This window comes from Polyodon spathula, chromosome 1, assembly GCF_017654505.1.
Source record: "Polyodon spathula isolate WHYD16114869_AA chromosome 1, ASM1765450v1, whole genome shotgun sequence".
Classification (NCBI taxonomy): domain Eukaryota; kingdom Metazoa; phylum Chordata; class Actinopteri; order Acipenseriformes; family Polyodontidae; genus Polyodon; species Polyodon spathula.
The window spans coordinates 17,723,228-17,746,445 of record NC_054534.1 but is presented as its reverse complement, the minus strand read 5'-3'; the positions used below and the strand labels follow the sequence as shown (position 1 = coordinate 17,746,445).

Sequence of the window (23,218 nt, the reverse complement as noted above, 5' to 3'; positions counted from 1 at the left end):
AGAATTACATCCTTCAGTGCCCATTTTTCCAAATAAACAGCAGTTTCTTATTGGCAGACTGATCTAAGGTATAGGATTCATATGTTGGGCATAAATGTACATGTCTTGGTACAAAATAACATCCCAGTAACATAGTAACTGCTAATTATTTTGTGAAAAAAAGTACCCTCCAGCTTACTTTTCATATCAACAAAAACGAATTTAAACTCACAGTATGAAATGCTTACTAGTTTTTTTTATTATTATTATTATTTACAGAAAGTAAAATTTTCCACAATTAACTGCACTTAAATGTAATTTTCCCCTAAATTACCATGATGAGAAAAACTATAAACCTAATGTAAATCAGATCTGTTTTGAGTAGTGCAACCCAAAGTTTTTCTTTTCCTTTGGACCTTTGAGATACATATTCAGCCACACATCTGCAGGTTTGCGTAAGCTTCGTTTTGATGGAATTGCTGGTATTTGTGCTGTAGTCTTCAATGCAGCGATAAGAAATGTCTTCTGGGCTTCATTTTCAGAAAGATATACTCCGGTGACATTTTGCTTCTTTCTATGTGTTCCTTATTGAAATCATGCCCTGCATGTTATCTGCTGTTTTCCTTTTGGTTTCGCATTGCATGGCTGCTTTGATACTGTCGGTTTATTATTTTTTGGAAGCCAACTTGAATTCTAGTTATTCTCCCAATAATTGTGTTGTGTATCATGTTTAATGGTTACAGTATGTTATGTGTTTCAGTGAGGCAGAGGAATTCTTATTGAAACAAGGTGGGAAAATAAAAATGTAACAAAAAAGCTAAAAATAAAACCTTTTATATGGCGTTAAATAACTGTCAAATGCCTGTAAAATAAATGTGTACACTTGTAAAATAAGATTTGTGCCTGTAAAATTTAGGGTACAGCTGGAACAAAAACCAGGAGACACTGGTACTCCAGGACCAGGATTGGAGACCCCTGACCTAAACCATTTCCTTTTAATATACCACCTGGGATCATCCTCATAGTGGCAAATGACTGGAAGTTCGAACCGAGACAATTGAAAACAACGAATATAAAAATAAACTATTAATATACATTTATATTAATAAAATGTTGGAACAGTACATGTCCAGCTGAGGAGACTGTGCACAGTGCAACTGAAATACAGCTATACTAGACCTCAAGCAGCAACATCTTTATCACAGGTACAACTGTCTGTTTTACACACGCACACAAGTATTTTTGACAGTTATTTTACTCCATACTTTTAAGGATTTAATAGTATTTTTGTGTAATCTGTTTTGCATCACCCTGTAAAATTAACTAAATTTGCTTCATAAAGTTAAATGAAATATGCATGGTGTTACGTTACCTATCACTTTGTAGTTTTCCATATACTTAATGAAAAATTAGAAATCTAACATGAAATACTGCACTACTATTATTGCTTCCAGTAGACATTTGCAACATCATTTTGTAGTTGCTTTGACTACATAAATTATGTTTATAGAGTTGTTTTTAAGCTTTTGGCCATAGCTGTACATTAGAAACCCCAACCCAAACTACATTCCCTCATATTTACAACACCAAAAACCATTAAAATAAATCTTTGCATTCTGCTATCCTCGTCTCACTTCCTCCAAGCATATTTCATATCAAACAATTGCAGATAACTCTAACCACCCTAAACATTGCCAGGGTACAATGTGCAAATTAGGCAAATAATAACCCTTGATCTGTGCAGTTTTGAAACACAGATACATGGGGGTCAACTGACAAAGGCTGTAAACTGGGAGTGGACAGACCGCACTGAAGATTTCAAGGTCGGAGCTCTTTGCTTTCTGATCCCCACTAAATAATACATTTGACTGCCTGTCAAGATGATTCTGTGACCTTTTTAACTTGTTAAAACAATTGGTTTCAAACATCTGTCAAAAAAAAACAAAAAAAAACACCTGTATCATTGTAACCTTTGATCATGTCTAATGTCCATTCATTTTTTCATCCAATTTTTAAAGGAAAAGATCATAATCTCGTTACTCTCCCTGTAATATTTGTACGAAATGATATTCATATATACATTAATCATACACAAATACCACTGGCTGTGCATTACCGTTTATTTGCGTGTTTACAGCTTATTCTACGTATTCTATTTCATTGCACAAATGTTCTACATAGAAAAAAATAAATGACATGCCCAAAGTTTAATTATTTTCTGTTCAACTACATATTTAGAAATGTGTGGAAAACTACTAATTACAATGTTTGTGTCATCACAGCTGTGACTAAAACAGAGATATTCTTTAATGAAATACTGCTAGTCACAGTCTGCTCACAGTTGTGCTGAATATTGGTTGTTAGTAGGTTTATTTTAGGTTGGCCCTAAATTAAGTGACATACAGTCGTGTGCAAATTTATTAGAACACCCCCTTGCTTCTGTTGTTTTGATTTGTTGTGCATATAAAATCAAACCACTGTAACTGAAAATCTTGGATGATTGTCAAAATAGGCTAATTGGTGGTTGTCTAATTGAATTGATGACTATAATAAGCCAGACATGCAATTAATTTAAAATAGTAAGAGAAAAGGAGCACATAGCCACAAATGGTAAAATGCATGAGGCTTTTTATAAGTTGATTAAGAAGCCTACTTAAAGCATAACGTGGTCTAACATTTTCACACAACTGCCTATTGTTTATATCAGACTGAAAACTGAAATTCTCACACCGAGGTTTTCATGCAGGTAGGTACAGCACCAGTCAAAAGTTTGAGTACACCTGCTTGAAACCAGGTTTTTCATGATTTTCTATGCTTTTAACTGTATAAACTTGTCTATAAACACTTAATATTTCATTATATGATACATGTACTTATGACTTGTGCAAGAACTATATGGCAAAGAAGGAAAGTGAAGGACAACTCAATCTAATGACCTGGCCTGCCCAGTCTCCAGACCTCAATCCCATAGAACTTGTATGGGACGAACTGGATAGAAGAGCCAAAGCAAAGCGACCCACAAGTGCCCTACATCTCTGGGAATTGCTGCAGAAGAGCTGGGAAGACATGTCGGGGGATTTCCTGCTGAAACTTGTTAACCGAATGCCTCGTGTTTGTGAGGCAGTTATTAAGGCAAAGGGTGGGTACTTTGAGGAATCCAAGATTTAGACAATTTTCTTGAACATTGCTTTGATATTCCTTATGTTTTGTTTTGTATATTGTAACGTGTTTTCATTTGCAAGTATTTACAGAAACGTATACGACGTAAAACATTGTCAATTATGAAAAAAACCCAGTTACTAGCAAGTGTACTAAAACTTTTTACTGGTACTGTATATAAACGACATCAATGACACATATTGAGGTGTTCTAATACATTTTTCACACTACTGTTCATCCTTATCCATTATTAAACACTTGACACTTCTTTACATAGTCCTTGGCAGCTGTGATTTTCTTAACACCACTCAAAAGGAAGGGGTTTATAATGTAACTATGCAAGCAACAACAACACTTAACTGGGAGTTACTGGGCACTGGCTGATGCTTCTTGTCCACACATTGTCGCACTCAACAACTGACAAGAAGGATGGACCGCAAATGCATATGACATGTAACCAATGTTTCATATTGGGGTATGATATATCTAATACATTCGCAGAACACATTAGTCAAAAGAAACCGAATGTGCTGACTTTCTGCATTTTGGAAGTGGAGGAGTATTGATTGTTTTAATGTAATTCCCTGTGCAAATCATAGGTGTCAACACAACCTTCCAAATAAGTGCATAACAAACAATTTAATTAACAATTCATCAGTAAAATACACTTTTCTCATCTCTAAAGACAATAAAACACTTCTTGGAAAGACGTTTGCTTTCAAACAACATAATCAAACATTGTGTCCGAATGCAAAACGAAATGGTGTAAATTGAGTCCGTTTCCTTGATGCTCCTTGAAAACCTTGGATCTTTCTTACATAGTTCAAAGGATCAAAACAAGCAATGATTCAATGGGAGCTCATGTTTCAAAGCTGTTTTCTACAAAAGCATGACCAAAACAAGGCTGCATTTATTCAGCTATTCTAACAAGGACAACTATGGTGCTGTAAAGCTGACTCCTATTGCACAGCAGGATTTTGCCATGTTTTATTATTAAGTTAGTTACAGGTACTGTATATTATTGATGTGACCAGGTACCAGAAGTTTGAAAAAGTATAAGGGATATAGATGTACATTTACATCAAACTCCTGGCAATTTATATAATACACTTAAATAAAGGTAGTCCTGAAACCCACCACTGTATTCAATAATCTCCTACACATGGATGCTATGCCTCTGACTCCCATTCAATCATCTCCTGCACATGGCCTATTGTCAAACCTCAGTAAATGTTTCATCATACTTGTACTGTAGGTGGAATATCTTCATTTTAATGGAACCTGACCCAAAGACCCCCCCCCCCCCATAAGTTCTATAGAGTTCATTCACATATATTTGTATCATCCTTCAAAAGATGTAATCAGTGACCTTTTACTATGAACATATATTTATCAGTCTCAATTTTACCTTTTTATTAAATGAATTAGAAGGATAGATTAAGTGTGCTTTATTGAAAGAGAGAAATGACCAAACAAAACAAGTCAAGTATTCCTTTTGCAGATACATGCTGTCTTTTAGGGGGGTTACGAAATGTGTCTAAAAGTATTAGATGTATTGTATATATTGGTGGCATTATGGGAAGAAATAAAATAGGTCACAATTACAAATATAGCCCTTTGGACACCTATATAATTTCCAGAGTTCTAGGAATATTTAACAAATATGAACATCTGAGTTTTAAGTTTAAGGTATGTTACAAGAACCAAATCAGTTGATGCAAACTAACACATTAATGAAGCACTGGACAGTACACACAAGACAAAACCACAAATGCAGGTAGCAAGGGGCTCTCTTTTAATTGGCTAGTGAATGTCTACTGAATATGATGGGATTCTTCTGGCTTTAGGGGAAATAAAACAGAGCCCTTGCTTCTGAAACACAATGCTGGAAATGGTAGACGTGAAACCATGCAAGAGATTTATTGCCATGACAGGTATGCCAATTGATGATATCTTGGACACAGAATGACATTAACAATAATAAAAAAATAGGATCAAGTGTGAAAATATCCCGCAAAAAGGTGAAAGTCTAAAGGTAAGGCTGAAAGATCATCTGGGTAATATGATATTCTACAAAGCCATCACAAACGTACATCTCCTTCACAATCCCCAGGTACTGTATTCAGTTTATATAATTACAATACTAATTACCACTTTTTCCCACAAGCCTTTTCTACTTTAAACAATAACAAATATACCCAGATTATTTGCATAATAGTGTCTTGTAACAACTATTGTTTACTGATACAATAAAGGGAAGGATTTTAAAATGCTGAAAAAAATCCCCAGGTTTACAATGTGTGTAGTTCCCTGTGGTGTTTACTTCCTCTGTTCTCTTACTAAACAACAACAATAGTAATAATAATAAAATACCATGGTATACGACAAATACTATACATGTTCAGGCAAACGGGTTTTACTTAACAGGTAGTAAACCTGGTCTATTATTATCTAGTCATGTATTGCAATCACACTTAGCACTATCTGGCAAAAACAAAGTTCAAATGATTATACAAAAAAACAAAAATCTCTAAACTAGTTTTAAGTTGGAAAAAAAAAACAAAGAACCTTAATGTCTGGTAGCAACAGTTGTCGAGCTTGTATTGTTTTTAACCAAGAAATACAAAACTAAGCAGGCATCTGGTTGACAGTTGCTTTGCGTTTTCCAGACACATGCTGTATTTCAATGCATTTTGACTCTATGGTTGTACAGCTACAAAATGTACAAATAGAGCTACTTCAATCCCGTTTTAATGCTGCTTGAAAAGTTTCAACAGTGTTTGTTTGTTTATGTATTTATTTATTGCCTGTTTTCTGCTTATTTTAAATGTGTTCCCGGTCGACTGTTGACTCCTGGCTTCTGATGGTTTGTTACTGTACATGTGTTATTAAAAACCTTACACATTAGAGCTGCTGGATATACGTGTGTCAGATTAATGATGGGTTCTGTAGGCAGGAGGTTATGATGCAGTGGAAGTGTTGGGTATCCAACCCATCTGATAGGCTCTCTCCAGGGTCCTCTTGCAGTCCTGCATCACTGTGCTGAATGTTATGTGTTGATACTGCTGAACCAGCTGCTCCACGGTCTCTTCATTCACCTGGCAAAAGAAAGGCAGGTGAATGAGATGCCCACAAGCTCTTCTATCATCCACAGAAAGTGTAAGTCACTTACCAAATCTGTTGAAGGCTTGGATAACTATTGGATGGGCAATTCTACAAGTTCATTGGTACAGGTTCATGTTTTTCTTTACTGTCTTATGGTTGCTTAGAACTGCCCAGCATATGTTTTCTAGAGATGTTCAAATATTACCCATACATTGGATAAAAAAAGGTGCTTTTTCAACCTGAATAAAGTGCGTTACAAAAAAGGTGGTATCGTTTTAACAGGACACTGTCAAGCACTGCTATCCTACTGCGATAGCAGCAGGGAGAGGTGATATTATAACACTGCCTTCTGGAGCAGTGGCAACAGCATTTCATATGCTAAGATACAACATGCTGAGAAGGATAATATAGTAAGACCATAAGAATAACATAAAGCAACACTGGCATGGTTCCTAGAAAATACTGCATACAGCATATAAGATACCTGGCAATCAGATTCAAAGCAAGTGTCACACTTTAACCGAGAGATATCATAAACCGCATTGAACCGATATATGTGGACTGCATGCAAACCCAGAACTTAAATGTAGTTTCTTTTATTTTGTTTAGCCATCCGTTACAGTTTATCTCTATGCACACTCGGCTTTAGTAGTTTAGTGTATCTGACAGTTAAGTTGTCATTTCACAGTTTGCAATTGACCTGTTTGATTATGACAGTTTAAACTGCAAGTTTGATCTCTGTGAAGTAAGGAGGTGAAAGCTGTACCTGACAACTGCAGCAATCTGTACTGACAAGAACAGCAAAGTATTCCATAGACTTAGTGCAACCAGGACAGTTTACAGAGAAATATCCACAACTAACTGTTGTATAATCCACTAATTTTATATATTTTTATATATACACATACACACACACACACTACCGTTCAAAGTTTGGGGTCACTTAGAAATTTCCTTGTTTCCAAAAGAAAAGCACATTTTTTGTCCATTAAAATAACATCAAATCGATCAGAAATACAGTGTAGACATTGTTAATGTTGTAAATGACTATTGTAGCTGGAAACAGCTGATTTGTAATGGAATATTTACATAGGCGTACAGAGTCACATTATCAGCAACCATCAGTCCTGTGTTCCAATGGCACGTTGTGTTTGCTAATCCAAGTTTATCATTTTAAAAGGCTAATTGATCATTAGATAACCCTTTTGCAAATATGTTAGCACAGCTGAAAACTGTTGTGCTGATTAAAGAAGCAATAAAACTGGCCTTCTTTACACTAGTTGAGTATCTGGAGCATCAGCAATTGTAGGTTCGATTATAGGCTCAAAATGACCAGAAACAAATAACTTTCTTCTGAAACTCGTCAGTCTATTCTTGTTCTGAGAAATGAAGGCTATTCCATGTGAGAAACTGCCAAGAAACTGAATATCTCGTACAACGCTGTGTACTACTCCCTTCACAGAACAGCGCAAACTGGCTCTAATCAGAATAGAAAGAGGAGTGGGAGGCCCCAGTGCATAACTGAGCAAGAGGACAAATACATTAGAGTGTCTAGTATGAGAAACAGATGCCTCACAGGTCCTCAACTGGCAGCTTCATTAAATAGTACCCGCAAAACACCAGTCTCAAAGTCAACAGTGAGGAGGCGACTCCGGGATGCTGGCCTTCTAGGCAGAGTTGCAAAGAAAAAGCCATATCTCAGACTGGCCAATAAAAAGAAAAGATTAAGATGGGTAAAAGAACACAGACACTGGACAGAGGAAGATTGGAAAAAAGTGATCACAAAGAAAAACATTCGTGAGACGCAGACCAAATGAAAAGATGATTGGGGAACAATTACATAAAGGAACTCTTGCTGGTTTTCAAACACTGTAACACAGCAACTAAGGCAATGAGCGGACCAAAAATACAGAACTAATGTAAAGGCATTGTAATGCAGTGGGAGGAAGTTAATAACCCTTTCAGATATTTTCATAAGCATTTTAGCAGGAGAGAACTCCAGAGCATCTCAGCATCTCAATTAATAGTGTTCTGGAAGAAGTTAACCAGCAGCAGTTAACTCAGAGCACACACGTTGTACAGGATAAAAGTGATCTTGAAGAAGGAAGGCTATCACTCCATTTTGCAACGCCATGCCATACTCTGTGGACGGCGCTTGATTGGAGCCAATTTCCTCCTACAACAGGACAATGACGCAAAGCACAGCTCCAAACTATGCAAAAACTATTTAGGGAAGAAGCAGTGAGCTGGTATTCTGTCTATAATGGAGTGGCCAGCACAGTCATCGGATCTCAATCCTATTGAGCTGTTGTGGGAGCAGCTTGACCGTATGGTACGTAAGAAGTGCCCATCAAGCCAATCCAACTTGTGGGAGGTGCTTCAGGAAGCATGGGGTGAAATCTCTTCAGATTACATCAACAAATTGACAACTAGAATGCCAAAGATCTGCAAGGCTGTAATTGCCACAAATGGAGGATTCTTTGACGAAAGCAAAGTTTGAAGGACACAATTATTATTTCAATTAAAAATCATTATTTCTAACCTTGTCAATGACTATATTTCCTATTCATTTTGCTATATTTCCTATTCAAACTCATTACATGTATGTTTTCATGGAAAACAAGGACATTTCTAAGTGACCCCAAACTTTTGAATGGTAGTGTGTGTGTGTGTGTGTGTGTATGTGTGTGTGTATATATATATATATATATATATATATATATATATATATATATATATAAATATATATATATATATATATCTTGGATTTTAAAGGTAGTATTTCAAATTGGAACAGTTGGTATTTTAATTAACACAATTACCGTATTACTTCAATTTGGTGCCTCTGCGTTTATTTTACCATGTAACATTTAGATAATATGGTACATAAATATTTTAGTTTCCTCAATGTATGAAAATGCTCCTTGTAGGTGTTTTATACCCAAACACACACACACACACAAACATTATATATATGTTCCAATTTGAAGTACTCAATTTAGGTTCTGATACAAGAGCATTGATATAAAAATAAATGCTTTTTGTCTATAGTGGGGACAAATAGGTGGAAAAATATCTGACAATTTATCACATTCAATCTATAACTCCAAATCACGTTGCTTGTTTTCTTTGACAGCATGATGATAACTGGCTTTGAAGTAGGATTACACTGTACACTTGCAGATTTTTTGCCAGGATTTTCTGGGCCCACTGCCATGCTAATACATGCAAGTTTATACTGGTACCTGTTCAGTTCAACACAGGAACACAAACTTCTCATAACTCATTGCTGCTCGATTTTCACAAGGCAAGAATTACAGAGCAAAAAAATACATCTCTGATAAAAATCAGGAGAACATGTCATCATCTGTGATCAAAGCATGAGAGTGCAGTGTTTTCAAAGAATATAGGGTAAACAAACATTAAAAAAAAAACTCTGGTATGCTTTGTTTTTATCAAATGCAGACTCCAGCTTAAGTAGTTTATTACCATCTGGTGACAAAAAATAAATAAATCAAAAGGCAGCTGCTTAAACTTATTAAACTTTCACTTTAAACACTGATAGCAAACCTTTTTATTACATCAGATAAGACCAGGCTGTATATGTTTAAGTTTGAAATGCAGTCTGCAGACACTAGTCTGTCCACTGATAGCTCTTCCCATCCCTGTCCAAAAACTCCCAGGTATTTCATGTTTAAATCCAGTAATCTCATCTTGTGTACATTGAAATTGAGAGACCTGGCAACCTTGCAAAAAAATGAGTAAGTCGTTGATTCTGCAATGATTGGGGAACAATTACATAAAGGAACTCTTGCTGGTTTTCAAACACTGTAACACAGCAACTAAGGCAATGAGCGGACCAAAAATAGAGAACTAATGTAAAGGCATTGTAATGCAGTGGGAGGAAGTTAATAACCCTTTCAGATATTTTCATAAGCATTTTAGCAGGAGAGAACTCCAGAGCATCTCAGCATCTCAATTAATAGTGTTCTGGAAGATGTTAACCAGCAGCAGTTAACTCAGAGCACACACGTTTTCATTTACCACACACCATACAATACAAACACAAAAGAACTGTGTGACTATTTGTCTTGAAACTGTTTACATTTCTTTTATGCAAACTATTCTAATTTACTGTTTTAGCCAGTTTACAGTTTTAGTGTCTCAATCAAATGTGCAAATGAGTGGGACAATACAGGGATGGCCTTCAAAGAGAACAAAAAAGGTCTTCAGCCATGACTTGCTTTGCCAGGGAATCAGTATTGACACGAAGCACAGTATTTTATTTTAGAGCAGGTAAAATCTGTTAATTTATTAGACATGCAATTGCTTTTTGTTCAATACCATTGATGTATCATTGTGTTCTTCATTATTTCATGTAAAAAATGTTGTTCATCAGCCCTCAACTCGCTGCCTGAGAGCTAGAACATCATAACAACTAACACAATCTTAACTGACATAAAAAGATTTTTTTTCGGTTTTCAAATTGTGTTACTGGTAATGTTGGTAAAAAGAACACATGCTGAGTATCAATGGGCTTATACTGCCTGAGGTGCTCATCCTCCTTCAAAGGGAGTTACCAAATCATGCAGCTTTCAGCCCCATGATGACTGTTCAAGCCAGTTAGTTATGCCTGTGTACTGGACAAGCTGACAACAAGCCCCAGAGACACAGCACTCAATTTAGACTCATATCTATGCCGATGCAGCCCCAGCAGGTAATCTAACCCATGTCTTCACAATTAAAAGGCATCATTTTAAGAAAATTCCTTTCCTCACATGGTCTGGGCAGTTATATGTACTTCCTTTATTCTCGATCAGATATGGCTGGTTTTCATTCAGAGCAGCAAGGAGATTAATTTGTCACCGATTTGTAAGTTGGTTGAGGCAGATATCACAGATAAGGAAGACTTATTCAATCCAATATTCTAGTCTTTAGCTATTCACCTGAAAGCCCTGCCTTATATATGAACAGGGCAGCTTTCTTCATAATTACTATTTTAGCTTAAAATAAAATACAAATTTAACAAAGAGACAGTAATGTGTAGAAAGCGAAGGATTACTGTAGAATAAGCAGGAGAAACAAAAAACAGCCAAGAGCTTTGTGATTAACAGAGAAAACTAGTTGTCTCTTCACTTTTCACATACACAATAAAGCCTTATGGTTGACATTATTTAATTGTAGAATGAAACAAGTTAATTTTTATCATACGACCCAATACTTTTGCAGTGACATGACCACACACCTGAAGTGACACAGGCGTGATGTGACAGATTTGAAAACTGCTATATCTATAAAACTATTAAAAATTGCTGTTGACAAGACTATGATCAAGACTGGTACATATGCATCAACATGATGTGGAAATTATGAGTGTCTTCTCTGATGGTATTTCAACATATATGGCAATAACTCATACCATATATTATCTTTCATCTATATCTTTATAATTGCAATGGCCTTTGTCACAAAGCTCTGAGTAGTTTTCAACGCCAAGTACCAGTATTATTTTTTCATCTGTCATTATGGATACTGCTTCGCCCTGGTGAAGGTGTTCTGTAATTGCTCAATTCCCTAGTTGTCGCATGAAGGAATCGCAATAAATAGGATTCAATCCTATTTATTTCAAATTGCTCCAGTGTCGCCATGGTGTCGCCCCCGCGTCGCCTGCTGTGTCATCTGTGGTGTGAAAGATACCTATTAAAAAGTACAGTTTCTATTCATTTTGTTGCATCGCTGCACAGTATCTTATTTATCTACATTCAACATTACTGGAACACCTATTTTTATCATGTGATTTATAACATTTAAACAATTCAGTGCACATGTGGCATAACTCTCTACAGCATGTACTGCAGGACATATAGTTCTTATATTGGTCTTCAGAACCACATACAATTCATAAATAAATATATCATTACATTATTAATAGACTAAGCATTCTTTAGGTATGCTTTACAGCACATATCATGTCTATTTCTAAAGACAGTGTGATTCTGCTGTGTTGGTCACAAGGGTCCTAGCAACTGCAGTTATTCTTATTATTGACTAACTAAATAATTTTTTATGGCAAATCAGGTTCATTCATCAGGTGAAAGCTTATTTTTACAATTAAAAACTGGATTAGAGCTTTGCAAAGTAGAAACCAGTTGAATCAATGGGTGTTAAGTAAGTGAGCCACTCAGTGGAAGAGCCCACTTAACGACATGCTCAGTACCGCTCCCCCTGAGCAGCTCAGAGCAGATTTCATCAGTGATCCGAGTGAGCGGAACAATTCTCGCTCTAAACCGCTCAGTTATTAACACATCCACTACCTGAAGCTATAGGGTAGCATTCTATACTAAAACAACCATAGTAACAGTTTACAGGAGAACTGTGAATCCTTGGAGCTTGGAAGCAAACCAAATGCACCAGTCCAGTCATATGGAACTTTCATTGTCTAAAAAGAGCATTGCATGGTATTAAAATTAGTTTTGCCCTTTAAGCTTGACAGAAGTTTAAGCACATCATCTCAGTAATAAATCATGCTGTACAATTCAACACATTTGTAGTGGTGATAGTAATTTAAATGACAGGTGCAGAGAGGCACCAGACTGCTGTGTTGGTATGTCAGTCTCCGATATCTATTTATTGCAACAAGATCTTCTGTATCCTATATGCATATGCTGCATAAATTCATCATCAGCGATGGCAAACAGTCCTTAAAGGACTGGATTTTAGTGTATAATGAATCAGATAAAAAAAATACATTGTAGTATAATTCCTGTAGTAAACTACAGGCATGTGCTACGATTTAATACTAATATAGCAGTATCAGAATAATGTAGTGTTCACTACTGCTAAATTACAACTACCTCATATCCATACAACAATGCAGTGCTATGGAAAACTGCTCTCTTTGTAAGAAAGTCAGAACTTTAGTTATTTTTGGAACTTAAATCAATTACAACCATCATTTTCCTTAAATAAAACTCTAAGGGGCAGGTCATTCAGTATATTAAACTCCTTATGGCTATAGACTGTAATCTTTAAAGCTGGCATTTCCTTCCAGACTTGTAAATAAAATGATGTGTACTTTCAAATAAACGGTTTTTTTTTTTCCCCCTTTCATAATATGCAACTTCAAAGACGTGGCAAATAGCACAAAAGAAGGTCACAGCAATGAAAATGTGATGAGAAATGAATTGATTTGATTATTTTCATGGTTTGGATCAATAACATTCTGTTTCCACTGAGGCTCGATTGCCTGAAGGCAGTGGCATAATCAACAGAGTCAAACAGAGCCTGCCTTCTCCGGACTTGCAGTCGCTCTGATCTGTTTGGGGTAGACTCTTGACGCCTGTTTCATTCTAATTTATGTTAACTGCATATCTTAGAAATTCCAAGGCCCTTCAGCTGGTTTAACTGAAACTTGCCGTCAAATGTTCTAAAATATTTTTACTATGGGTGTTCCAGGGTTGATTTTGTGAAAAAGAAAGATTTTAGGTACATGTGGGTCAATTCAGTTCATCTAAATGGTGACTGATTTTAACATAGTTACTGTTTAAATAATAAAACATGTCAATGTTTTATGAAAAGAGTTGTTCAAACATGAGCAGCACTTATCTAACACTTTTTAAATCAATTAAATAGACCCTATTATCCTGTATATCTTTAGATACATTATACATGTTATGAAAAAAAACAAAAACACCTGTATAGTTTATTTATTCTTTGAAAATGTCAACCCTGTTTTTAATATTAAATAATAATGTTTTAGTATCAAAACAAATAACTTTTTTGGCATGTTTTAGATGTTAAAAGTCTGTTTTGGGTTTAGATCAAATTTTACATTCAATAGAATATTACACAATGTTACTACAGACAGAGAGTCTGGGCAGAGACTATAATGCTCTTCTACTGCACAACCACTGCTATAAGCAACAGTAGTAGGGGAATCTGAAACACCTATTTTCAAGCCAATCTAAATATATTCACTGTTTTCAACCGAGAGCCTAAAGGTTACAAACTGGCATTCTACCACAAATCAGAGACACTATATGCTTGTACTGCTTCACACCTATCTCTTTAAAGTATTACACATCTCTTGAGACAGTTTATCCTTGTGTGTGTGTGTGTGTACATATATATATATATATATATATATATATATATATATATATATATATATATATATATATATATATATATATATATTATAGTGCTGCCTGAAAGTATGTGAATGGAGTGGTCTTTTTTTCATATATTTCAGTCAAAGAACCTTATAAATCCTTCATTTAAATCTAAATTTTTGATGAGGATAACCTGAATAACAGAAACACACAAAAAATGAGATAGATTTGCACTATTTATTTTACAAAACATGTTTATGTAACAGAAACTCAAAAATCCTTGTGTGCAGAAGTAAGTGAACCTTTTGATTCAATCACTTGTGGCACCTCCTTTAGCAGTGATGACTTCAACCAAAGCATTTCCTGTAGTTACTAATCAGTCTCTCACATCCATGAGGGTTGAGGTCTGGACTTTGACTTGGCCAATCCAAAACACAACAGTTCTTCCTCTTAATCCATTTGGTAGATTTGCTAGAATGCTTAGGATCGTTGTCTTGCTGCAATACCCATTTTCAGCGCAACTTCAACTGGCGGACAGATGGCCCGATGTTCTCCTGCAGAATTTTTTGATATAACTCTGAATTCATGGTTCCCTCAATGATGGCGAGTCGTCCAGGGCCAGAGGCAGAAAAGCAGCCCCAAACCAGGACACTCCCACCACCATGCTTGACAGGTGCGATAAGGTTATTTTGGTGGAGGGCAGTGTTTTTTTTTTTTTTTTTTCGCCAAAAGTAGCATTTGTGTTTGTGCCCAAAAAGATCAATTTTAGAATCATCCATCCAGAGAACAATCTTCCAAAAGTCTACAGGATCATCCAGGTGGTCTTTTGCAAACTTAAGACGAGCAGCGATGTTCATTTTAGAGAGCAAAGGTTTCCTCCTGGCTATCCTCCCATGAATACCATTGCCATTCAGTTTGTGTCTTATTGTTGAAGCATAAACATTGACATCAGCTGCAGCAGGAGAGGCCTGCAGATCCTTTGATGTGGTTCTGGGGTTCTTTTTATCCTCCTCTATGATTTTTCATGTTGCTCTGTGGGATAATTTTGAAAGACGTCCACATCTAGGTTGTGGTCTTAAATTTTCTCCATTTGTAGATATTTGTCTTCCAGTGGACTGATGGAGCCCAAAATGGTTTTGTAACCCTCTCCAGACTGATGAGCACTTACAACTCTCTTTCTGAGGTCTTCAGAGGTCTCTTTACATTGTGGCATGGCGTGTGTTAGACCGACCTGTACGGATAAGACCAAACTGACAAGTACATAGGAGAGCGCCACCCAAACTTTGTCCTGGAGATCTATTCTTTGATTGGTTAACTTGGTACCCAATTATTTACCCACGTGATTATAGTTACCTCCTTGATTGAGTTAATGGAACTTGAGGTTCACTTATTTTTGCACATGCACTGATTCTTATTTACCTTTCTTATCTTTATTCTACTACATGCATCAATGCCTCTAAAAAACACATGGAATTTGTAAATATAAACCCTTTCTTTTAGTAAAGCAAAGACTGGTTTTGATTAAACAAGGATTTCATAGTAAAAACTTGAAATTTCTAGAATTACACTAGTGGTTCACAAACTTTCAAGCACAATATATATATATATATATATATATATATATATATATACACACACACACACACACACACACACACACACACACACACACACAGAGTACTATGCAAAAGTTTTAGGCAAGTGTGAAAAAATGCTGTAAAGCAAGAATGCTTTCAAAAATAGACATGTTAATAGATTATATTTATCAATTAACTAAATGCAAAATGAGCGAACAGAAGAAAAATCTAAATCAAATCCACATTTGGTGTGACCACCCTTTGCCTTCAAAACAGCATCAATTCTTCTAGGTACACTTGCACAAAGTCAGGGATTTTGTAGGCATATAGTCAGGTTTATGATTAAACAATTATACCAAACAGGTGCTAATGATCATCAATTCAATATGTAGGTTGAAACACAATCATTAACTGAAATAGAAACAGCTGTGTAGGAGGAATAAAACTGGGTGAGGAACAGCCAAACTCGGCTAACAAGGTGAGGTTGTTGAAGACAGTTTACTGTCACAAGTCATACACCATGGCAAGACTGAGTACAGCAACAAGACACAAGGTAGTTATACTGCATCAGCAACGTCTCTCCCACGCAGAAATTTCAAGGCAGACCGGGATTTCCAGATGTGCTGTCCAAGCTCTTTTGAAGAAGCACAAAGAAACGGGCAACGTTGAGGACCGTAGACGCAGTGGTCGGCCAAGGAAACTTACTGTAGCAGATGAAAGACACATCATGCTTACTTCCCTTCGCAATCAGAAGATGTCCAGCAATGCCATCAGCTCAGAATTGGGAGAAAACAGTGGGGCCCTGGTACACCCATCTACTGCCTGGAGAAGTCTGGTCAGAAGTGGCCTTCATGGAAGACTTGAGGCCAAAAAGCCATACCTCCAACGTGGAAACAAGGCCAAAAGACTCAACTATGCACGAAAACACAGGAACTGGGGTGCATAAAAATGGCAGCAGGTGCTCTGGACTGATGAGTCAAAATTTGAAATATCTGGCTGTAGCAGAAGGCAGTTTGTTCGCCGAAGGGCTGGAGAGCGGTACACGAATGAGTGTGTGCAGGCAACAGTGAAGCATGGTGGAGATTCCTTGCAAGTTTGGAGCTGCATTTCTGCAAATGGAGTTGGGGATTTGGTCAGAATTAATGGTCTCCTCAATGCTGAGAAGTACAGGCAGATACTTATCCATCATGCAATACCATCAGGGAGGCATCTGATTGGCCTCAAATTTATTCTGCAGCATGAAAATGACCCCAAACATACAGCGAAAGTCATTAAGAACTATCTTCACCATAAAGAAGAACAAGGAGTCCTGCAAGTGATGGTATGGCCCCCACAGAGCCCTGATCTCAACATCAGAGTCTGTCTGGGATTACATGAAGAGAGAGAAGCAACTGAGGCTGCCTAAATCCACAGAAGAACTGTGCTTAGTTCTCCAAGATGTTTTTTGCCAACCTACCTGCAGATTTCCTTCAAAAACGGTGCACAAGTGTACCTAGAAGAACTGATGCTGTTTTGAAGGCAAAGGGTGGTCTCACCAAATATTGATTTGATGTAGATTTTTCTTCTGTTCACTCACCTTGCATTTCGTTAATTGGTAAAGATAAACTATTAACATGTTCATTTTTGAAAGCATTCTTACTTTACAGCATTTTTTCACACCTGCCTAAAACTTCTGCACAGTACTGTATGTATGTATATATATATATTGTAAACGATCCTTTCACTTTTCACGTTCGTTGCCCCTTTCAAAGTAGACCCAGGACACAGAAACGGAATTGCTTTAGCGCTGACTCGCACTTTTAATAAACATAAAACAAAACAGAAATAAACACCTAACTCCGTTTTGGAGCTCTCACTATACACCAGCCGATCCCTGACTCACACACAGGACGGCTAAGCCGTTTACCTGACAAACACCAAAACACAAACGGGCTTCTCTCAACACTCTCTCTTCAATACGACTGGACACACACGCAGTCGGGCTCTTCACTCAGCCCCGATCAGTCTGGCTGCCTCTCAAATACCCTGCACCTGTCTCTAATTTATAATTACGATCAGGTGCCGAGGATTAACTAAATCATTAAAACAATTACAATTAAACCCCATAACACCCAAATGTGCATTCTCACAAGGTTTTTAGCAGGGAAGGATTTTAACCCCCTCCCTGGTACCTTACAATATGCATACATACACACACACAGTGCCTATATTAAGTATTCACCCCCGTGGACTTTCACAGTTTGTTGTGTTACAACCTGAAATCTAGATGCATTTAAATGCAACACTTTGAAGAGGCAAGAGAATTTTTATTGTGAAACAACAGTTAATAAATAAAAAACAAAACTGAAATGTCTTGGTTAGATAAGTATTCACCCCCTTGAATATTTGGTAGAACCACCTTTGGCAGCAATTACAGCTGAGAGTCTTTTGGGGTAAGTCTCTACCAGGTTTGCACATCTGGATTGTGCAATATTCACTCATTCTTCGTGGCAAAATTGTTAAAGCTCTGTCCAGATGGATGGGGATCATTGGTGGACAACAATCTTCATGTCTTGCCACAGATTCTCAATCGGATTCAAATCCGGGCTTTGACTGGGCCAGTCTAGGACATTCACTTTCTTGTTTATTAAGCCACTCCAGTGTCGCTTTGGCTGTGTGCTTGGGGTCATTGTCCTGCTGAAAGGTGACTCTCCATCCCAGTCTTGGGTCTTTTGCAGACTGAAGCAGGTTTTCCTCAAGGATTTGCCTGTATTTAGCTCCATCCATTTTGCCCTCTACCCTGACAAGCTTCCCAGTCCCTGCCGATGAAAAGCATCCCCATAGCACGATGCTGCCACCACCATGCTTCACAGTAGGGATGGTGTTACCTGGGTGATGTGCTGTGTTGATTTTGCACCAGACATAACGCTTTGCATTTAGGCCATATAGTTTCATTTTTGTTTCATCGGACCACAGAATCTTTTGCCACGTCTCCCACATGCCTTTTTGCAAATTCCAAGCTGGATTTTACATGGGCTTTTTTCAGAAATGGCTTCCTTCTTGCCACTCTTCCATACAGCTTATAGAAACTCAGTACACTGTAGTAAGTAAACAGGTTTGAAAAAAAATAAAGACACGATATTAAGTCTATCTAGGTGTTGTTTTGCAAGCGGTGATGTAGAAGCCACCTACAAGGATGATTTAAAAGTACAGACTCTGGGCTTTCCAAAGACGTATTCAATCTGTGTATATTGTACTCCTAGCTGGAACTATGACTGCCTGAAATTAAGCCTCTCATTGTGTGACAGAGTTCAAAGCTTAGGTTTTGCTTAGCTTAGAAGCTCAGCTTCCAACCCCCCCCCCCCCCTGTTCATTTCATATTGAGGTTCAATTTTGCTGTTTTTTTTTTTTTAGCCATCTGTGTGATTACAATATATTATATAGCAGTGGCAAAACAAAAAACGTTACCTCTACCACATATTGCCTGATCCAGGCCTTTCATTTGATATGTTATATGCATGCAGCACACAATCTCCAGTAGTTAAACATACATTAGTGAAAACAGTGAAAAGAGGTGGAAATAGGGCTGAGTGTAGAGTTAAAAAAAGAAATGGATCACTGGTTAAAAAGAAAAGCAGATTTATCTTCTGCTGCATGCAAAAACTTCACGTCTGGCAATGGCAAAAGCAATGGAGAATGCTCTGTCTCACAGGGATAAACAGCTGTTAGGTCTCCTGAAAGCAGCTTATTTTAAAGCAATATCAGTGTGAATGATGATGGATGCAGTAATATATATATATATATATAGTTTTTTTTATATGCAAAAGTGTATTTTTTTTGCCATTCCCCCCTAAAATTTTGGAATCCCCCCCATTGGCTGCAGCATAGGGGGGAAATCCCCCCTCCCCTTTAGGGGGTCGTATGTTTTTATTTAATTCGGGACTATATATATATATATATATATATATATAGATATATCCATATATATATATATATATAGATAGATAGATAGATATCTATTATCTATCTATCTATATATATTATATATATATATATATATATATATATATATATATATATATATATATATATATAATTACATTTTCACAAAACATGAAATCAGTCATGTTGAAACAATGTAATACATACAGAACAAATGTCAATAGGTCATAATCATTGACAAAATCCTCCACCTCCTGACATTTCTAAGCAAAGGCACAAACAATGACAAAAACAAAACAACTTGCTTTGTTCATGGCATGTCAAGGTGAATGCCTGCTTGTATGTTTTCTAAGAGTGGCAACAGCAAAAAACTAATCATAATTCATGCCTTTAAAACATGACTGTCTGAGATTAAACAGAAATGACTGCAGCAAAGCAGGAAAGAAGAAAAGCAGGTTGATTTGCTATACAGAATTACATCCTTCGGTGCCCATTTTTCCAAATAAACAGCAGTTTCTTATTGGCAGATGGTTCTAAGGTATAGGCTTCATATGTTGGGCTTAAATGTACATATCTTGGTACAAAATAACATCCCAGCATTCCTGCTAAGTCTCCTCTTCATTTCCCACACATATCTATCTACCTACATATCTACCCAATTAAGTGAAATTCTATTTACATTTTCTAATGTGGATGACGAGTCCTTCTCCAAAACCAGCCTCCACTACAAGACGCTTTATCACTCATGGTCGTGGTCCTCTTATAGCCCATCACTGGCTTCTAATGACCAAGTCCCAAAGCAACATTGCTAAGTTATTCCAATTATTCTCTATTTTTTTAAAGAAAAACAATTCAGACAAAAATAAAAAAAATGGGTCTTTGTGTTTCCGGTATCTATTTCTGGCACAACGGGATGGCTATTGTCTCAATAGGAATGTACTGTATATCAGTGTAGTGCCAGTTTCCCTTTCAATCTCGAAATGTCAACCTTTACGAGTTGGGAAATGACCCTAGTGTCACATGACTTGAGCACATATTTAAAAAGCTGTCTGACAGGTCCGGTGTGACCACGTGTCTGTTGCATTCTGGAACAATACGCTACATCACACAGCAACCTTTGCCATTTGATTCCTCACTCCAACCTGAGCAGATGCGTCTTCACTTGCTCCAAGAGAATCTCTTTCTCTTCGGAGACTGTTTTTGGTAAAAATAAAAAAAAAGTACCTCGCTATCCCTCCTCGGAAGCCGGCCTGCCCCTTCCTTTGGATGCGACGGTAATTCTTTTTTAGTCTGAATCACACAGCTGTGTGTTTTTTGGTGGCTGGGAAACGGCGGCTGCTGTTTCCAGCCTCGTCCATTTTGGATTTTGTCCAAAATTGTCCAATTTTGTCATAAATTGTTTTGTATCTCAGATTCTGGTCCGCATTCACGCGTTCTGCCAAACCGAGTTTGTTTTTGACTTTCCAAAAAAAAAAGAAAAAAAAAAGTACTGTTCCTGTCTTCAAACCGGCTACAGTTGTTAGTGTGCCACGCCTCGTAGCTCCGGCTCGGCAGCTTAGCACATTAACCCAGTGCATTCTGGGCCTTTTTCGGTGGTACATTACACTCCCGTGCATAGTACCCCGCACATCCATAGGTACCTCGTGTACCGTGCATTATCAGGTGCATAGCACTCCCATACATAGCCCCGGTACACTCAGCACCCCTGTGCATTGTACTGCTGTACATTGCACCCTCGGTGCCCCATGCTCCGTGCACTTATCTGCTCCTCCATGCATAGCCCCAGTACACATAACACTCCTGTGCATAGCACTCCTGTGTATCCCTGTGTACTTCCTCAGTGTCCCCGTGCCTGATACACCTCGGTACTTAGCACTCCCATGCATATCACCAGTGTCTTATCCTGTACAGCAGCTCGGTACAGCAATGTCGTTCCACGATTGTGTGAGATGTGGTGCCAGCCTCCCCCCAGAGGACGGCCATATTTTGTGCGTCTAATGCCTGGGTGCCAATCATGCCCAGCGAGCGCTGGCTGATCCCACCTTTTGTGCTGTGTGCGCCAGCTTTCAAAAGAGGTCCAGAGCTAAGAGGGCAGACATAGCTGAAGGTTGTTCCACCTTCTCTGGCTCTTCAAGGCCTTTGCTGACACTCTCGAGGAACCCCTCGCATGAGCCGTCTGCGAGCCACAGTGCTCGGTCCCCCCCCCCTCCCAGCTCCATCACTGTTCCCTGCCCGCAGTCTCAGGAGCAATCGCAGCTATTGTAGGACCTGTCTGCCCAGCCTTCTCCTCATTATTAATGAGCTGAGACTGGTGAATGACCAGCTGCTCCGCACAGCTCAGCACAGTGGCCAAGCTATCAGATGTAACGTGGGGGCCCTTGTGGTTGTGCGACGCCACCAACACACCCATTTCCCCCAGCTACACCTTCATGCCAGCCGTGGAAGAGATGCTGCAGCGGTCTTACTGCGCAAGTGACTCGTCAAAGCAGCTCATAGAGCTGTTTCCGCGACCCATTCATACCCAGCACCAGGGGCAATAGTGATGGAGACCCAAAGCTGCTGCTCCACAGACCATTGTGCACACTGTCCTTGGTGCTGCTCCACCTGGGCAAAGCAAGCAGTACTCCCGCAAACGACCTTCGGCAGCGGCGGGCAGTGCCCGGCAGAGACCCCAGCAGCGCCCTCAACAGAGGCAGCGGCAGCCGAACACAGACCAGCAAAAGCAGCAGCAACCCTGACGGGCTCTGGCCTCAGGCCCTGCACCCGTTCACCAAGCACCACCTTCTGGCATGGAGGCAATGCACCACCGACACCTGGGTGCTTGCAACAGTCCACTCCAGCTACTCACTCCAGCTTCAAGCTGGACCTCCTCCCTTCCAGAGGCTCATGAACACTTTGATGTCCAACCCTGCACAGGCTTCTGTCCTCACGCAAGAATTAAACGCTTCACTTTTTAAAGTTATTTATTTATTTTTTTTTACAAGCGGCAAGCCTCCCTTCTCCCATTAAACACAGTGTCAGCAGTGGCACATCGCGCGATCTGAGCATGGGTTTTAATTGAAGTAGAGTCCTGTCTGTCTGGAACACAGCACTACCACTAGTAGACTGAGTGATCCGAGCTCAGGTTTTAAATGGAGGAGCAATTCACATCCTCCCGCCCCCTTCTAAATCGCTGCTGTAAGTAGTTGTATGTGCAGTTAGAGAATTGAAATTGCTTTGTTTCGTTTTGCATCGCATCAGTGGTAAGAAGCATACTATTTGTTGTTATTGTTTTATTTTAGTGCTTGTCTTGTGAAGGGGTCAAATGTCAAATGCAGGATAACGCAGTTGATCGGCTGATTAAGACTCCATTTGCCACGTTAGATT

At 38.2% G+C, this 23,218-nt stretch overlaps 1 protein-coding gene across 3 annotated transcripts in view; it reads right to left on the bottom strand.

The window, feature by feature from the left end:
• Positions 1–3,202: 3,202 nt before the first annotated feature.
• Positions 3,203–23,218, bottom strand: part of LOC121315017 (F-box/LRR-repeat protein 17-like) — a 272,761-nt gene continuing 252,745 nt past the window's right edge. For 2 of the 3 annotated variants that reach the window (XM_041248866.1, XM_041248875.1), the window contains exon 10: positions 3,203–6,236. In XM_041248866.1, the coding sequence (XP_041104800.1) occupies positions 6,099–6,236 (138 nt within the window). In that variant the 3' untranslated portion in view covers positions 3,203–6,098. The remainder of the gene's footprint in view (positions 6,237–23,218) is intronic. The other variant, XM_041248884.1, reaches the window with a different exon arrangement.